This window comes from Tursiops truncatus, chromosome 11 (assembly GCF_011762595.2).
Source record: "Tursiops truncatus isolate mTurTru1 chromosome 11, mTurTru1.mat.Y, whole genome shotgun sequence".
NCBI lineage: Eukaryota > Metazoa > Chordata > Mammalia > Artiodactyla > Delphinidae > Tursiops > Tursiops truncatus.
In genome coordinates, this window is record NC_047044.1 from 25473340 (window position 1) to 25490272 (window position 16933).

Consider the following 16933-nt stretch of genomic DNA (forward strand, 5'->3'; position numbering starts at 1 on the left):
ATAGGGAGGTAACTTGAAATAGACTGTTGTTTATAAGAATCTAGTGTTGACAAAGTAGGAAGTGCAAGACAATAGAAAGGATTATTTGGTGAATAACCTGTTAAAATTTGAAAAACTAATTAAAATTCATACATTATTGGTTACACTAAAAATAAAATCAAAACTAGATATAGGGCTTCCCTGGTGGCGCGGTGGTTGAGAGTCCGCCTGCCAAAGCAGGGGACATGGGTTCGTGCCCCGGTCCGGGAAGATCCCACATGCTGCGGAGTGGCTGGGCCCGTGAGCCATGGCCACTGGGCCTGCGCGTCCAGAGCCTGTGCTCTGCAATGAGAAGGGACACGACAGTGAGAGGCCCGCGTACCGCAAAAAAAAAAAAAAACAACTAAATATAAATAGGCAGAGCACAGAGGATTTTTAGGGTAGTAAAAATACTCTGTATGATACCATAATGATGGATACATTTCATTGTATATATTTGTCCAAACTCATAGAATGTACACCAAAGTGAGCCGTAATGTAAACTGTGGGCTCTAGATGCTAATGATGTGTTGATGTAGGTTCATCAGTTGTAATAAATGCCCAACTCTGGTGGGTAATGTTGATACTGAGGGAGGCTGTGCATGTGTGTAAGCAGAAGGTATATGGAAAATCTTTGTACCTTTCCCTCAACTGCTCTAAACATAAAACTGCATAAAGTCTTAACTCAAAAATAAAAATTTACATATGAAGCATTAAACTATAGGAAAACCAGGGAAAAAATAAAATTGGTTATTTATTAAAACTCTCAGGGTAGGGAGAGGAGGAGAGATGATTTTCTAAGACTCCCAAATTAAAGAAATTATAAAGGAAAATATTGACACCTTTCAACGCTTCTATATAATAAAAACATTATAAAGGTTTAAAATATAGTTGAAATAAAAAGAAACAGTACACCAGAAAACATATTTGTAGCAAATATGAAAAATACTATTTCACTAAGAATATTAAAACTTTTATAGATATCTGGACTAAAAATATGAACAAACAATTCACTCAGAAAAAGTATACATAAGTACACTGTGGCATGTTTAAGATCCTCTGAATCATAAATATCAATTAAAATAAGTTATCAGTCCCCCCTACTACATTAGCAATAAAAAACTACAATACACAAAACTGGCAATCATTTAATGAAGCTGGTATTTTCATATATAAATAATGATATTTTAAATTGGTATATCCTTTTAGGAAAGGTTTCTCATGATATATATAAAGTACTTAAAAAAAACAAAAACATTTTCGTTCCCATTGATATTCTGCCCCCTCCACGTACACACCCAAAATATGAAGTATAGAAAAAGACAAATATATCAAGACATTGACCACTGTTACTTGTAATTAAAATAATCACACAATTTATTATTCAAACCCAGTACCTTTAAAGAGTGCAAGGGGCAGTATTTATAGTAATACCTGGACAACAGGTATATGGCAGAATCATATGGGCAAATTAGGATGTATGGCCATCCAATTTATAACAGCCAAAACAAGATAACTAAAAAATGACTTAAGTCTAATAATAGAGTACCTAAGTCCCATATCATATATCCCTGGAGTGGCATGTTTGCTACTCCTATGTATTAAAAAAAAATGTGCGGGTTAGAATACTTTAAATGTGCTATAAAATTCTATATATTATTAAAATTAAGTAAAGTCAAACATTTATAAAAATAGAAGGAAAGGGCTTCCCTGGTGGCGCAGTGGTTGAGAGTCCGCCTGCCGATGCAGGGGACACGGGTTCATGCCCCGGTCTGGGAAGATCCCACATGCCGCAGAGCGGCTGGGCCCGTAAGCCATGGCCGCTGAGCCTGCGCGTCCGGAGCCTGTGCTCCGCAACGGGAGAGGCCACAACAGTGAGAGGCCCGCGTACCGCAAAAAAAAAAAAAAAAAAAAAAAAAAAAATAGAAGGAAATACTTCAAAATAAATAGTTGTTTTAGAGAGATGTTCATGGTATGCTTCATGATACTTTAGAATGAGAGTCATTAGTTTTTCAATCTGGGTCAAGCCTGCTTATTTTATGTATGGGGATACTGACACCCAGAAATGCCACAGGACATGGTCAGTCACATACATACCTCTGCTAGACATGGCTGGACAAAGAAAGTAAGAATCTGTCTTCTCACTCCCAACAAGGGCTCTTGAGCTCTTCGTCAAGCCACCTTCAAGATGGCAGCAGTGTGTCTTACAACCTGATAGTTGATCTTTATTTTGGTATTTAAAATAACCTCTACTCTGTTTCACAAGTCAGGATAATTTTAGGTGGCTTCTTTTAACATTTGAAATTTTGGCAAACAGGCTTTCATTGACTAGACTTATTATTCTCTGGATCTCATAATTCTGTATTTTGTTGCTGAGTTCATTACATATTTAGGGAGGAAAGAAGAAATCTAGATAATACAAAGCAAGACATGTCGTTAAATTCAAAACACTTGACTTTGGAACGTTTCCCGGTCCTATATGCTAATTTCCTCTGTGCTCTGCCATCAACCGTTTCTGAGCACACAATCCAGGAATCTTACTGGGTGCTGTTGAATTTTAAAGTCCCTGATTCCCACAGATGACTCATTTTTAGGAAATGAATACTGTACCTGTGAATCATTTTCTGCTGTAAGTTGATTATTCGTTGATTGGGCAATTACGGGATTGTTAAGACTTACTAGGAGCCCATGTATTGAAAACTTAGACCTCTAACAAGATATGGTATTTGTTGGGTCCTCATTCTTTCACTCTGGGTCTCATATATGAGGACAAAGTTAACTTGCATAGCTGTTGAGTCTGCACATGCTATGTTTTGGTTAGTTTTGTGCTGCTAATGTTGGATGATGGTGATGATGGGGACTGATTAACTTTTAATCAACGATGCCACCTGGTGGCCAGAAAGTACATTTTGTGGTGTCCAGGCATGCTGTACCAACCTTTTTTTCTTTGATATAAATAACCTCAGTAGCATTTGAGGCATTTTTATTACTGAAGTTTTGAAGAATCCTTGTTTGGTTTGGTGGAAACAGGAAAGTCATAGAATACTACAAGTCCAACATGGCAAATTGAGATGACTCCTCTGCTCTCCTTGATTTTTTAATGAAGCTCCAGCAGGATGCTAGGACCTAAATGATATGTAGTAAACAATTCCAAATGACCAATGCAGGAGTGTCTGTCTGGTTTCCCTTCCTGCGTTTCACCTGGGTTATGACAGTCACTGGGGCAGCTGGTGATTTCATTGCTCATTCCATCTGACTCAGAGGGTGATTAGTCTCGTTCTTATTCTGTAGTTAAGGCACTAGTGATTCTTAACTGAGGGGATCATGGTCTTGTCTTCCTAGAAAAGGTAAAAGGTAAAAGTTCTCAAAAGGAGTATGTACTGCAGTGAGATGCCCTGAAAATATGGATGAATACATGAGAAAGTTGAATTTCTAAAATTCAGTTTTGGAAAGGTGAATTTTGCAAGTTGAGTTTTAAGATTTTTTTTTTAATTGGCAAGGAAAGTAAACCTTAACCCCATTTTCTCCTTGATTAATAACATGATTTTGCAACATTTTCATCCTGGGTTTTCTGCACAGCCAGTTTGTGTATTTCCACTTTGCTCCTAAAAGTTTAGGTTGGCGAGCAGCAGCTGAGCTTGAGTACAAGGAAAGAAAATGCGACTCAGAAGCTTATTGGGCTCAGCACAGTGATTCTGAGGTCAGGATTTCCTAATATGGACATCTTCCAGTGACCTCTTTTGGTTTAGAGAAATGTCTCAGCTTGCATGGATATGCTTCTGTATTAAAGGACAAGAACTGAAGACAAAATGGGAACTTGCTATGAATCTGATACTTAGGTAAATCTACTTTCATTTCCACACTCTTCAGCGACCTGCAGCTTTAAGGAACATCCCTTTTGATTAGTGAAGTAGCCCAAGAAGAGTAAGGTTTTCTCCCTAACCCTGTCGCTGTCATGCAAAAGTTAAATATTTGGATTCACTAAACATGGCTTATATATGGAATGCATTCTGAGTGGGGTCAGAGTGAGATTAAGTTCATTTTTCATCTCCAGATGAGTCTAAGTGTAGTGTATAATCAATGTATTTGGTTGACTTTTGTGGGTTTCTTATTTATTTGGTTGGAAGAATTGCTCTCCAACTTTTATGTTCAGATTACTTTCAGATCTAAATTGCTTGTGATGGTCTCTGGCAAGGTAGAACCTATGCCGTGGTGCACAGAAGCTTAACGTCGTCATACACGATATCTCGCTGTGGCTTGTTGCCAGGGCTGGTTATTTATAATGTGCATGTCTAGACTCACACACGTTCTTGGATCACTGTGTCAAAGATGTATAGTTTCAACAGTTGGGTCTGTATGTTAGTCGTCTATTAAGTTTGAAAATCTGGCACTAACGTCCAAGTTCCCCTTTGTGCCTTTGAGCATGACTTAATAAATCCATGGGTTGAAATTATATCTGTTCCATAATATTGCTAAATGGAGATTGGATCTGATAAAAATGCATTCAGTCTTTTAATATGCCTTTCCTCTTTCCATTTCCCAACTCCCATGGGCATTAGGATTGGTTTCAGCCTTTATTGCCTTTTACCTAAAATAAGACACAATCCTGTCTAAAAAAAAATCATTTTTTAAAATTCATTAAGCATTTCTTGTCCCTTGCATGCAAAGTCTCTGGCTAAGTGCTATGAGAGAGAGAAAGATGAATCAGATGTAGGCAGGCCCTGCCCACAGGAGCCTTGAGTCTAGTGAAAAAGAAAATGATAGAAGGCATACAGTAACTGCTGTGTAATGTGTTATTCAAAGGGAAAGAATATTTCTTTCAAATGGAAAGTTTGGTAAGAGAGGAGGAATTTGAGATGAGCCTTGAAGAATTATGAGTAGAATTTTTATACGCAGAGACAGAGAAAGGATTCAGAAGAAGGGAACATTAAAGACAAAAAGTATGGAGCCAGGGAACACATGGGAAGTGTTTAAGGAATTGTGCAGAATCAGACTTAAGAACAAAGGGCCTGTGTAAGGCAGTAGCAAGAGAGAAAAGCAGAAAAGTCAACAGGGACCGTGTAGCAGGGACTTGAAATTCCAGGAAATAGAATTTGTTTTAATCTGAGAGTTAATGGGAAGTTATCCAACATTTCTCAACAGAGAAGGAAGTATTACCTTGAAATCCTGTAACATTCCTTGGTTACAGGATTTATGAAATATAGCCTATTGCCTTAAATTTTTTTCATATTACTAGAAGCACTGTATACCATGTTGCTCGTTTAGAGACCATCTTTTTTTTTTTTTTTTTTTTTGTGGTACGCGGGCCTCTCACTGTTGTGGCCTCTCCCGTTGCGGAGCACAGGCTCCGGACGCGCAGGCTTAGCGGCCATGGCTCACGGGCCCAGCCGCTCTGTGGCATGTGGGATCCTCCTGGACCGGGGCACGAACCCGTGTCCCCTGCATCGGCAGGCGGACTCTCAACCACTGTGCCACCAGGGAAGCGCCCCAGACCATCTTCATCTAGACCAGGGTTTCTCAACTGCAGCCCTATTGACATTTTGGTGCAGATAATTCTTTGTTGTAGGGCTGTCCTGTGCATTTGTAGGATGTTTAGCAGCGTCTCTGGCCTCTAACCACTAGATGCCAGTGGCCTCCCCTTTCCCCCAGTTGTGATAATCAGAAATGTCTTCAGACATTTCTAAATTTCTCCTGGGGGGCAAACCTGACCCCATTTGAGTACCACTGGTCTAGACACATGTATTGCATTTTTCTGGTGTTCTGGGCATTGTTAGACTCTTAAGATTGCCAGATCTCAGAGTTCCTTAGACATTCAATCTATTGATGCTTGAAATTTGGTACTAAAACATGCATCTGATCTTGAGATTAAGGTACTTTGTGCGTGTTGGAGTTAAGGAGCTGAACTGGGCATCAGGAGACCTGGGTTCGGGTTCTGGTCCTAGCTCTGCCACAAAGAGGTTGTATTACTTGAGTGAGACCGTGTCCTCGGTAGCCTGATTCCTCATCTCTAAAATCACCAGTGCAACCTCTCAGGCTCTTTCTAGCTCTGATTTTGTGTCCTGATTTCAAATTGACCCCAGGGCTTTATTCTTTCATTTTTAGAAAGGTAGCACAAACAGAATGAAGATGTATATTAACCAATAAGGCTGACTAGAGTATTGAATAAGAAAGACAAATGTTTTTTCCTTAGTGCTTAATTGTACTAAATACCATAACTTTTTTTCCTTTTCTAGACTATTTAAAAAATCTCTTAGAAGACGCTGGAGATTACAGAGACACTCAAGGTAAACAATTTTTGTGGTCTCATGTGTTATAGAAGTTTTTATATTATGTTCATTTGAACCTGGAAAGTAAAAACGTAACAAAACCCGTATACAAAACTGTGTTTTATTCTTAAGAAGACTTTTTAAACTCTGTTTTAGGCAAATTAAAATAGAACTAGATAAAGTGGTGCTGGATGCAGGTGAAATTATAGGGGCAAAAGATGCCCATGGTCAGGCAGCCATTGGAGCCAGCCTCCTGAGACAGTGGTCCCAGCATAGTCTGTTGTCAGGGAGCTTCATCCTCCTGGGCTCAGTCTGTCTGTGCTGGGGTGCATTCACCTTCTCTAGATGTCCACTGCTTTCAAAAACAGAGATTGAACCAGTTGATCTGCAAGGTTCTTTCAAGCTTTAAAATCATGAGTCCGTGAAGTGACCAAACAACACAAATTAGAGATATAGTCTATTATTCTGGGACTGCTTAATGATGGGCATTAGCCTTACCATCCTTCCACCCCCTCACTCCAGTAGTACTTAAGGGAAACAGTCCATTACAATACAAGGGACTCATTGATATTCATGGGATAATGCACTGTGTGTGTCTGTGTCTGTGTGTGTGTGCATGTATGTCTGCTCTCTCTCTCTCTCTCTCTCTCTCTCTCTCTCTCTCTCTCTCTCTCACACACACACACACACACACACACACACACACACACGAGGATTTAGTTCTGTTTAGGAGAGTAGTGTTTCTTTTAAATGTTATAGGTATATCCCTGGTTCTAATCTACAGAAACACATTAGACAAATCCATCTCCACGCCATTCATTTTATGAATTTTGATCACATTCTTGTGCATCCTTTACATTATCAGATTACAAAGCTGAAAGGTTTTTAACCCATTTTTGTAGAGATTCTTATTCATTCTATTAATCATTTTACTTCTTCTGTAACATCTTTTATTCGCAAGTGTTATACTTTTAAAGGTGCTTTTTTAAAGGAAAAGTTTGGAGTGGGGGACATGACATGCTTCTTGTCTCTGGTTAACATATAATTTAGTTTAAGAAGAAAGTCTGTGATAGGGACTTCCCTGGTGGTGCAGTGGTTCTGACTCACGCTCCCAATGCAGGGGGCCTGGGTTCGATCCCTGGCTGGGGAGCTGCATCCCGCATGCATGCTGCAGCTAAGAGTTCGCATGCTGCAACTTGGGAACCCACGTGCCGCAACTAAGAACCGGCATAACAAAATAAATAAAGAAATATTAAAAAAAGAAAGAGAAGAGTCTATGACACCCGTCAGATAAAGAACAAAGCAGATAGCTTTAAAGTAAGGATGCACTTAGCAGTATAGAATCATTTGGAAGACAGAGGAAAGTGTGAGGATTGAAGAGGCAGAGCTTTGCTTAGAGGGAAGTAGAACCAGAGATGAGTTGATGAGAGATGGTGGACGAGAGGAAGAGTGGGCATTCCAGGTCAGAGTCTGTCTCATGAAGATAAATATCTTAGACAGATTTTAGCAGATCGGGCCTCAAGAAAACATCTGTTCCAGGGCTTCTGCCTTCAAGGAAAGTGAGTTATTAGCTCCATTTTGCAGGAAAAACAAATACAGGGCCAGAAATTAAGGAGCTTGTTTAAAGAAAATTACACACTTCAGCAAAGACATGGCTTAGGATAAGCAATGAACAGTGATGTGCACTGTATGGCCAGAGGCAATGCAGTAAAGTGATGAGATTGCCCAAAGGTGAGGGAAAATGAGACTAATATACCTTTGGAAGATAAGCAGAAGAGTTAAAGGAACAGAGTCACCAGGGCCTCTTAAAGGGATGATATGAGGAAAGTAGAATTGCAGAATGGATGGGGGAGGTCAGAGCTTGGAGGCCAGGTGACCAAATAGCAGCAGCTTTATTACTTCATCCATTCATTAAATTTTAAAGCTTTTATCCCTGTCTGCTGGAGGTTCAAGCAGGCCAGAAAGCAGGGAATGTGTCCAGGGTCACCTCTTGAATATCTGCCATGATGAGTGCCAGATACAGTAAATTCTGATATGTGGTTTGAGTCTCTATAAGGATATACAGCTTTCCTTTAATAATGGTGATAATAATACATTTAAAGACTATAGAAACCTCCAGGGTTGGTACCAGAAAGAGTATCCCTTGGTAGGTATAGTAGCTGGACCAAAACACCTCAAACCCTTTCTGGAAATTGATTTTTTTTTTTTTAATAGTCCTTTTAGTGACGATTACTGTCATTGCCACACCAGCCTCAGAAGGGCATGCTTCCTTCTTTAACACTCTTACCAGTTTTTCTCAATCGTAGGGCTTCTGTCATACCAGATAACCGTCTTTGTGTGGATTTCTAATTAGCATTGCAGGATGTTTAACATCCCTGGCTCCTACCCATTAAAGGCCAGTGGACCTTCCCAGTCATTGTGACAACCGAAAATTATCTTATACATGTCCAAGTGTCCCTAGGGGAACACTACTGTCTTGAATTGAGAACAACTGTAGCCCAAAAGGAGACAAAGCACAGACTTTTTCCTTTATATCTAGTTATGAAGATGACAAGACTGAAGCATTCAAAAACATTTAATAAAGGCAAAAGGTTAGTAAAAAGAATAAAACACAGGTGAAGCTAAATAACCCAACTCACAAAATAATGTATGTAATTTCCTAAGGTCTAGTATGCTTCCTTGTGGCATTTCTTCCCTCTTGGGATCAGACTAAGAGAAGGCAGCTAAGCCCTGACCCTCTTAAATAGCTGGTCCTCATAATTCTGGTTTCCTATCCCAGGATCCTTCTCTCCCAAGGCAGTTTATCCTGGAATGGTCCTCAGCTTCCAGGTAAAAACCTATTCATCCTTGTAAACTTCAACAGAATAATCAACTCTCAGCACAAAACAACCCTGATGTTCATACTATTGATACACATGGTCTGTAATGTATCTTTAGAGTCTTTCTTTGGCCCATTGTTTCATAAGTACTGTTTTTCCTTGGTTTTGTTCTCATCGAACCGCATTGCCTATATTTCTGCCCACTCACGGTTAACTGATCTCCTGCAGTGGTCCGTGGCTGTGAACTAGCCGTCTTGTTGTCTGGAGTTGCTCAGTGTTGCAATTCATTGGTAATGATAGTGATTGAATGCCCCTTCTGTTCCTACATATTTTAGATGCCCTTGCCGTTGTTATAGAGGTAGCCAACCACGCCAATGACACCATGAAGCAAGGAGTAAGTATCTTCATTTCAACGGCTGCTGTACTGTTGAACCTGGGAGCCCGTGCCTTCATATGCTGTGCATTCTCTTTCTGTAGGACAACTTTCAGAAACTTATGCAAATTCAGTACAGCTTAAATGGACACCATGAAATAGTTCAGCCTGGACGGGTAAGTGTTTTAGACTGCATTTTGCAAACTTAATACAATGGATTTAGGCACCGTTTGTAGCTATTTTCATTTGAGTTATGAAAATAGGTTATTTGTTATTGTTACTCTTCAGTGACCCAATCTGGATCAACTAAGTTCATTCTATCCTTTCAAAACATTCATGATTTAAGTCATTGTGACACGAAGTCCAATTCAATTAGGAGAACGGCAAGGGACCCCACAGAGTATCTGATCAAATAGGATCATTTTATTGTGTAATGCTAGCTGACCTCACACAGCTTTAAAGACAATTTCAATTAAAATCTTTAATGTAAGAGAAGATTATGAGGGGAGGGAGAAAGTTGGTATTTTGATGTTCTTCATAGAGCACAAAAGTGACTGAGGGAATGAATTCAGGGAAATTACAAAGTGCAATTGTCAGGATGTTGGCTATGCCTCAAGATCAAGTACACACTCAGTCAATTACATTTCAAACCATATGGTACCCCTGGGCTCAGTATTGGAGTTATGAAACGCTGCTGGCTTATCCAATTCCTAAATGACTTACAGGGTTTAAAAAGAAGCCATGGCTGTAAAAAGTAACAAGGAAACTATGTCTGCCCAGCCTCCACACAAAATAATTCTGGGGAACGAAGGTCGAAAAGGAAATTACATGTATATGTATATTGTAGTTGTGTTGGGAGGGTACTAAATGGATGTTTGTTTGGATGAATCAGGTTTTTCTCAAAGAAGGAATTCTGATGAAGCTATCTCGGAAAGTCATGCAGCCCCGAATGTTTTTCCTGGTAAGTGGCCACGTGTGTTTCTGTTGAGCCCGAGGCAGGGATAATTGCTTAATGAAAGGAGACGGTTGTTCAGGACAGATAAGATTGGCACATTCAGACAGCATTTTTAGTAGGATCTTTGACTGGCTGGATTGCTTGTTTGCATGTCAAGTATAGGAAACAAAGTCTTGTATGATACATAACTAGAAATTCACTTCCTTTTTGAATTAGTTTATTTCATCTCTGATTTGGAAAAATTGATTCAATCAGTGATTTGTTTTGGCAGATTATAATACCTTAGGTGGGATTTAGAATTTAGAAAACGTTAAATCTGTTACAGAACTTGGAAAGAAAGCACATTTTCTAGAAGTTGCCTTCTAGTAATATTCTAATAGAACATTCTAGGTGGTTCTGGTTTTATAAGCAGAATATAAGTATTATATTCAGAGTTTTAAACAAAGAGGTAATATTGTTCCTTTATTCCTGTATCTTACCAATATCTTTGTAGCTGAAATTTGTTGCTTTACTTTGTCCTATGAAATGTTTCTACTTTCAGTTTAATGATGCTCTGTTGTATACAACACCGGTGCAGTCCGGGATGTACAAACTGAACAACATGCTCTCGTTGGCAGGAATGAAGGTCTGTGCATCTGTTAGAAGATATATATATATTTTTTTTTTTTTTTTTTTGCAGAAGATATTTTTTTACCCAAATGTATTTAGAGAAAAAGCCCTAAGATAATCATCTTCTCATATCCCTATCTCTTCTCTCACCATGTGTTACTGTTCATTTATTCATTTTTGTAGTTACTTGTTCCCTCATACATTAATTGAGTCATAAGATATTGAGAACTACTATACTGAGAACTACTGTACTGAGAACTACTATAAACAAGAAGTGTTATCGGTTTAGTGAAAAATATAAAGATGAATTGAAGCATTATTCTTTTGTCTCCACCTCTACTCCAATCCCTCCAGGAGTTTAGCAACTAGTTGGGAAGCTAATACGCTGCATATCAATACCTATAAAATAGATAGTAATACATATCACTATAAAGGCACAGTTAAAGTTTGTGGGAGCTCAGAAAATAAAGAACGTGCAGCTTTTGGTGGGACATGGTAGAGGGATTGGTGGTAGTTAGGAAGAGGGAGACTTGAGGAAGTCTTTTTGGAGGAAGAGCCAAGAGCCTTACAGAATTGGTCACATTTGGCCTCGCTGAGATGTAGGGAAAGGCATTCTAGGTACAGGGAATAGTGTGAGCAAAGGCCTGAAGGTGGGGAAGTTGGGCCTTCATGTATGTGGGTATTTAAATTCATCTGGAGCACAGAGCAGATGAGGGAGAGTGATGGTAGATCAAGCTGGATATAAAGGCTGGGGGTGGCTGTCAGCAGTGGGGGCATTGGGCAATTTTAGCTATGCTTCAGCAGTGAGGTTTTCAATTGGATGAGTCTGCTCAATCATTTTGTTTTCTTCCAGGTCAGAAAACCCACCCAAGAGGCATATCAGAATGAACTAAAGATTGAAAGTGTAGAACGTTCCTTCATACTCTCAGCCAGGTAAATTTTAAAAATGTATAGGTGAACATTTGTCAGTATTGCGGAGTCAAACATTTTCCAGCAGTTTTCACATTTAGGTTAACTAGTAAACTTATTTTTTTTCCTTTCTTTTCTCTCCTAATACCATGCAGTTTACTCTTGATTTACCATGTAGGTGGGATGTCTAAGGGCTGATGCAATAGTGTGCTAGAAGTACAAGACTAAAATGTTCCTCTGAATGGAATAATAATGACGAAAAGTGCTTTGCTGATCATTTTTTTAAAGTGGTTATTTCAAGTCATTTTACAGTGATACGTAATGTTTTTAAAAACATCTGTTGCTTTATAGTTTACTAGGAAGTTTTCATGTAGCATTCAGAGGTCATAACAAATCTACTGAGGTAGGTGTCATAAAAAGGAGGAAGACTAAGTTACAGAAAAATTGAGTTGCTTTCTTAAGGATGCATAGCTGGCAAAGTCAGGATACAGGTAGAAACTTTCTGCTTTTAAATCTGTTGTTATTATGACATACCACATTGCCTCAAATCAGAACCTACAGTGACATATGTGTAAGTCAAAATATATTACCATAATGTAAATCAAGTACTGAGGAAACCTGGGGCTGTGTGACTCATACACGCATATTATTCAGTTTTGGCTGAGTGGTAGAAGTGCATGTGTGGGAGGATTTGACTGGTGAAGGGAGAGCCGCCAACAGCCACAGCTTGCTCCATTGCTGGATCTGCATAACAAGTCTGGGCGGCTCTCAGATCTCACCTTTGACATAATAAAAATAGAGCAAACATTGATGTAGCGCTTACTTTGTGCCAGGGACTACTATCCTGAGCACTTTCTGTGTATTAATTCATCAAATCTTCACAATAACCTTTTAAGGTAAGTTACTACTATTATACCCATTTTATGGTGAAAAAAGCCAACCAGCTGTTAAGTAGCAGAGCAGTGGAGCTGAAATTTGAATCTGACACTAAAATTCATGCTTTTAACCATTCTGATATTGCCTGTGTCTGTGGATGTCAAGGACTCAGACCAAATGTGCTAATTTCCCAAATCAGACCGCAAGAGCATCTCCCTGGGTCGTGTCACTGCTCCCTGGGTCGTGACACTGCTCACGCGCAGGCTCAGTGGCCATGGCTCACGGGCCCAGCCGCTCCGCGGCATGTGGGATCTTCCCAGACCGGGGCACGAACCCGTGTCCCCTGCATCGGCAGGCGGACTCCCAGCCACTGCGCCACCAGGGAAGCCCTCATTTTTATTTTTAAAAGCACACACTGTCTGCCTTGTAGAAGCAGACCACCAGAGACTAGAGTAGAAGTTGGAAGACCAGGTAGGAGGTTGTAGATGGTGATGTCTGGGCTATAGCTGTAAGAAATGGTTCAATCAGGTAGAGCCAATCAGGATGGAGTGAATGTGGGGTATGCAGGAGAATGATAAAACTGGAAAGTTGTTGATAAAAGAAAAGTAAATTTCCACAGGAGGGTTAAGGTGGCATGCAAGAAAGGGAACAAACACATACTAAATGCCACCCATATGCCAGGCTCTCCTTCTGAATTCCCCCAACCACACTGAGGTACTGTGTAACAGGTAAAAACGGGATGGAGGCCTCTTGTGATCTTGCTCCTATCTGCCTCACCAGCCTGATCTCCATTCACTCTCCGTGTCACCAACCCCACCAAAGCATGGCATGTTCCATCAGCATGGATCTGCGATTGATTCTCCATGCATGCCAGCCTGCTTCACATCCTTCTTCCTTGCACAGGTGGCCTCCTCCACCTAGAATGCATCCCTTTGTTCAAGAAGTAATATGGAGCGTCTACCCTGGGCCAGGCACTTTGCTAGGCATCAGGATACAGTGGACAATGAAAAGGGCCTTTCCTTCCCTGAGCTTACAGTCCATTAGGAAAGACATACACTTAGCAAGTATTACCACCGTCAATTATCAGGGAGATTAAGTAGTATACAGGGAAACTACCAGGTGCTATGAGGCTGTAAAACAAGGGATCTTAAATTAGATTTGGTGGAAAAAGGGCAGTTAGGGGTAGCTTACCTAAAGTCCTGTGTCCATTGAGTTAAGAAGGATAAGTAGGTGTTGGATAGCTAGGCAGAGAGAAAAGGAGGAGGCTCCTGGCCATTAGGAACAGTGTGTACAAAGGCCCTGAGGTGGAAAGGGACATGGTGTATTCAAAGAACTAAAAGGCCAGTGTGTCATGAACATAGCAAATGAGAGGGAGAGAGACCCAAGATAAACCTGGAGGGCCAGGGAGAAAGATTATGCAGAACCGTCTTGTGGATTTTGGTCTTTAGCCTAAGAGCCACAGGAAACCACTGAAAGGTTTCTACAAGGGAATGATGTGATCGTTTTGGCATTTTTTAAAAGAATATCTGGTTGCTCTGTGGAGGATGGTTTGGGAGGGGAACTGAAGGAGGCGAGTAATGGGACAGAGAGAGGCAGAATGAGTGAGTCTCCAGCCTGTACAGCGTATTGGATTGCTGTGATAAGGAAAACTGGGAAAGGTGCAGCTTTAGGAGAAAAATCAGGAATTTAGGTTCAGATGTGCATATTGAATGTGTGGTGCCTATAAATCGTCAAAATGGGGTCATCAAGGAGGCAGTTGATGTCAGGAGCTGGATGTCAGAAGGAAGACGGGACTAGAGGCATATCCTGAGGAGTCATCAGCCTCGAGATGATGACCAAAGCTAGGAGACTGGCTGAGGGTGCACAGGGAGACCACAGAGCTCCCTGTCAAACACCTGTAGTTGTTCCAATAGCACCTTATCCATCACCTCTGCAAAGCCTTCCCTGCTACCCAAATAAGGTAGTTAACTACTTCTATGTTACTTATCTATCTTACATTTATTATATCATACGGTAATTTTTACCTGACTTTATGTCTCACGTCAATTAGATGTGAGCCCTTGCAAGTGAAGTGTACTTTGTGTGCCCAGTTCATGGTGTAGTACCTGGCCCATAGAAGGCTCCCAGTAAATGTTACTCAAATAAACTGAAGTGATGTGGCCTTTGGACCTCAGAGTTGCATCCCACAGTTAACACAAGAAGTAAATAGTGTGGCAAGGTCTAACACACCAGAAATCTCTTCTGTTGGAGAGTTTTTCCCTTAGAAATTGTTTCCATTCATTGGGGAAATGGTGCTTGTTTAATGCAAATTTGCTATCTGGTAATGTCCACATTCCATAAAGAAAAGAATACTTGGCTTAACTGTCTTTTTCTGTGAGGAAGATGCTGATTCTTCTACTAGCCATGTCACAAAGGCTGAGCTAGAACGTCTCCACTCGATGCTGTAGGCAAGTGTGTGTGGTCTATGAGAAATGTGTTATCAGCTGATAAACATTGTTTTGGCAGAACCCCACACAAGAGAGAGCCAGGAATGATTAAATGAAAGAACAGCATATGTGACATGATTTGCACAGTCGAGTCACATTCCACGTGCTCCCAGGGCTCCAGAAAAATCAGACGGCAATCCTCAAATTAGCCATCTGCCTCTTGACTTTCTGTTCCTTTTTCCAGTGAAAAGTTGGGGAGGGAGAGAGGGCAGGGGAGACAGTAATATTTTATGAATGTTTACTTGGAACCTGAGCCTGTGTTCTCATAGCGTAGTCCTTCAGAGAACAGGAACAGAGGCCAGAGGTGACATGGTGGTGAAGGGTTCCATCCTTAGCCACACTTGGATCTGATACCAAGTCACCATTTAGTACAGAGCCTGTTATCTAAAGCAAATTATCTAACAGTTCAAATCCTCACATGGCTTTTCTGTAAATGGTGATGGTGTGTGACGTTGGGATTGGGGGAATGGGGTGTAAGATCCAATGTATATTCCATGGGGTACCTCTGAGGATGAGAAGTGATGATATTTGCAAAGAAAGCATTCAGCATAGTTGGCTGATACGTAGTAAATGTTAAATCAGCGGCAGCTAGTTGGGGCAGCGATGATAGAATAGTAGAGGTAACTGAGGCAGGTTTTGTTTGGTTTAGAGAGAGAGGGGCTGTTCTATTTTATTTTGGTTTTGGTATATAATGAAACTTTGAGAAATATACTAGTTTTAAAATTTTATTTGTAAACTGGATATCTTCCTTTTAACATCCATATGAGTGCATTTTCTAAAAGGCACTGAAGCCATTTAGTAGGAAGATACATTTCTGAGAATGATTATTGTGGGGAAGGTGAGTGGTTTTTAAAGTTAGCTCCTTGACCTGCTCTGGATTCATCAAAATAGGCCTATTTGTATCATTTTCTGTGATGGAATTTTTCATTTTAGAGTCATTATTTAAAAGTTAAAATATACTTAAAATTAGAATGAATAATACAATGAAACTGCATATTCAGTCACCCAGACTCAAAAATTACCAAGATTCTGCCACAAATTTTCCTGTTTTCTAAAGTACTTCAAAACAAATTGCAAATATCCAGTCATTTTACTCCTACCTACTTTAGTATATGCTTCTCTTAAAAAAAGGAGAGTGCACATTTTCTTATACAATCACATTCTCATTATTATGATGGGTTTTATCATGATAGAGATTTAAATTTATTATTAAATTCTGTCTCTCTACAAACACACACACATACACACACAATACCTAAAATGTGCCTCTCCCTCTTGAGTATGCAAAACAAAATGGGCGATACCAGTGATGATTCTGAGTTACCATAGAATTTGTTTTAGAGGGAGGTGTGGTTGCAAAAACAGAGAACAAGAATGTGTTTTTCTGAGCAGGCTTTCCCCCTATTTCGCCCATTTCCATCTACATTCGAGTTGCATAGCTCCTGATGAACTGAGGGTTAAGAACAGAAAATGTGATGGGCCGAATAGGTAGAGGAACCCTAACAACCACTGAAGGCTATTTCCCTTATTAACCACTCCTTCAACATCTATTTGTGACACCAAAAATATGTTTCCTTTACTCCAGTGCCCTTTCTAGAATATTTAGTAACCTAAAAATATTT

General features: G+C 40.0%; 1 protein-coding gene across 3 annotated transcripts in view; it reads left to right on the top strand.

The window, feature by feature from the left end:
- FGD6 (FYVE, RhoGEF and PH domain containing 6) overlaps positions 1 to 16933 on the top strand; it is a 109124-nt gene that overhangs the window by 78987 nt on the left and 13204 nt on the right. For all 3 annotated transcript variants that reach the window (XM_019918631.3, XM_073788339.1, XM_019918630.3), the window contains 6 exons: positions 6252 to 6302; positions 9439 to 9497; positions 9581 to 9652; positions 10369 to 10437; positions 10973 to 11056; positions 11894 to 11973. In XM_019918631.3, coding sequence (XP_019774190.2) covers positions 6252 to 6302; positions 9439 to 9497; positions 9581 to 9652; positions 10369 to 10437; positions 10973 to 11056; positions 11894 to 11973 — 415 coding nt within the window. The remainder of the gene's footprint in view (positions 1 to 6251; positions 6303 to 9438; positions 9498 to 9580; positions 9653 to 10368; positions 10438 to 10972; positions 11057 to 11893; positions 11974 to 16933) is intronic.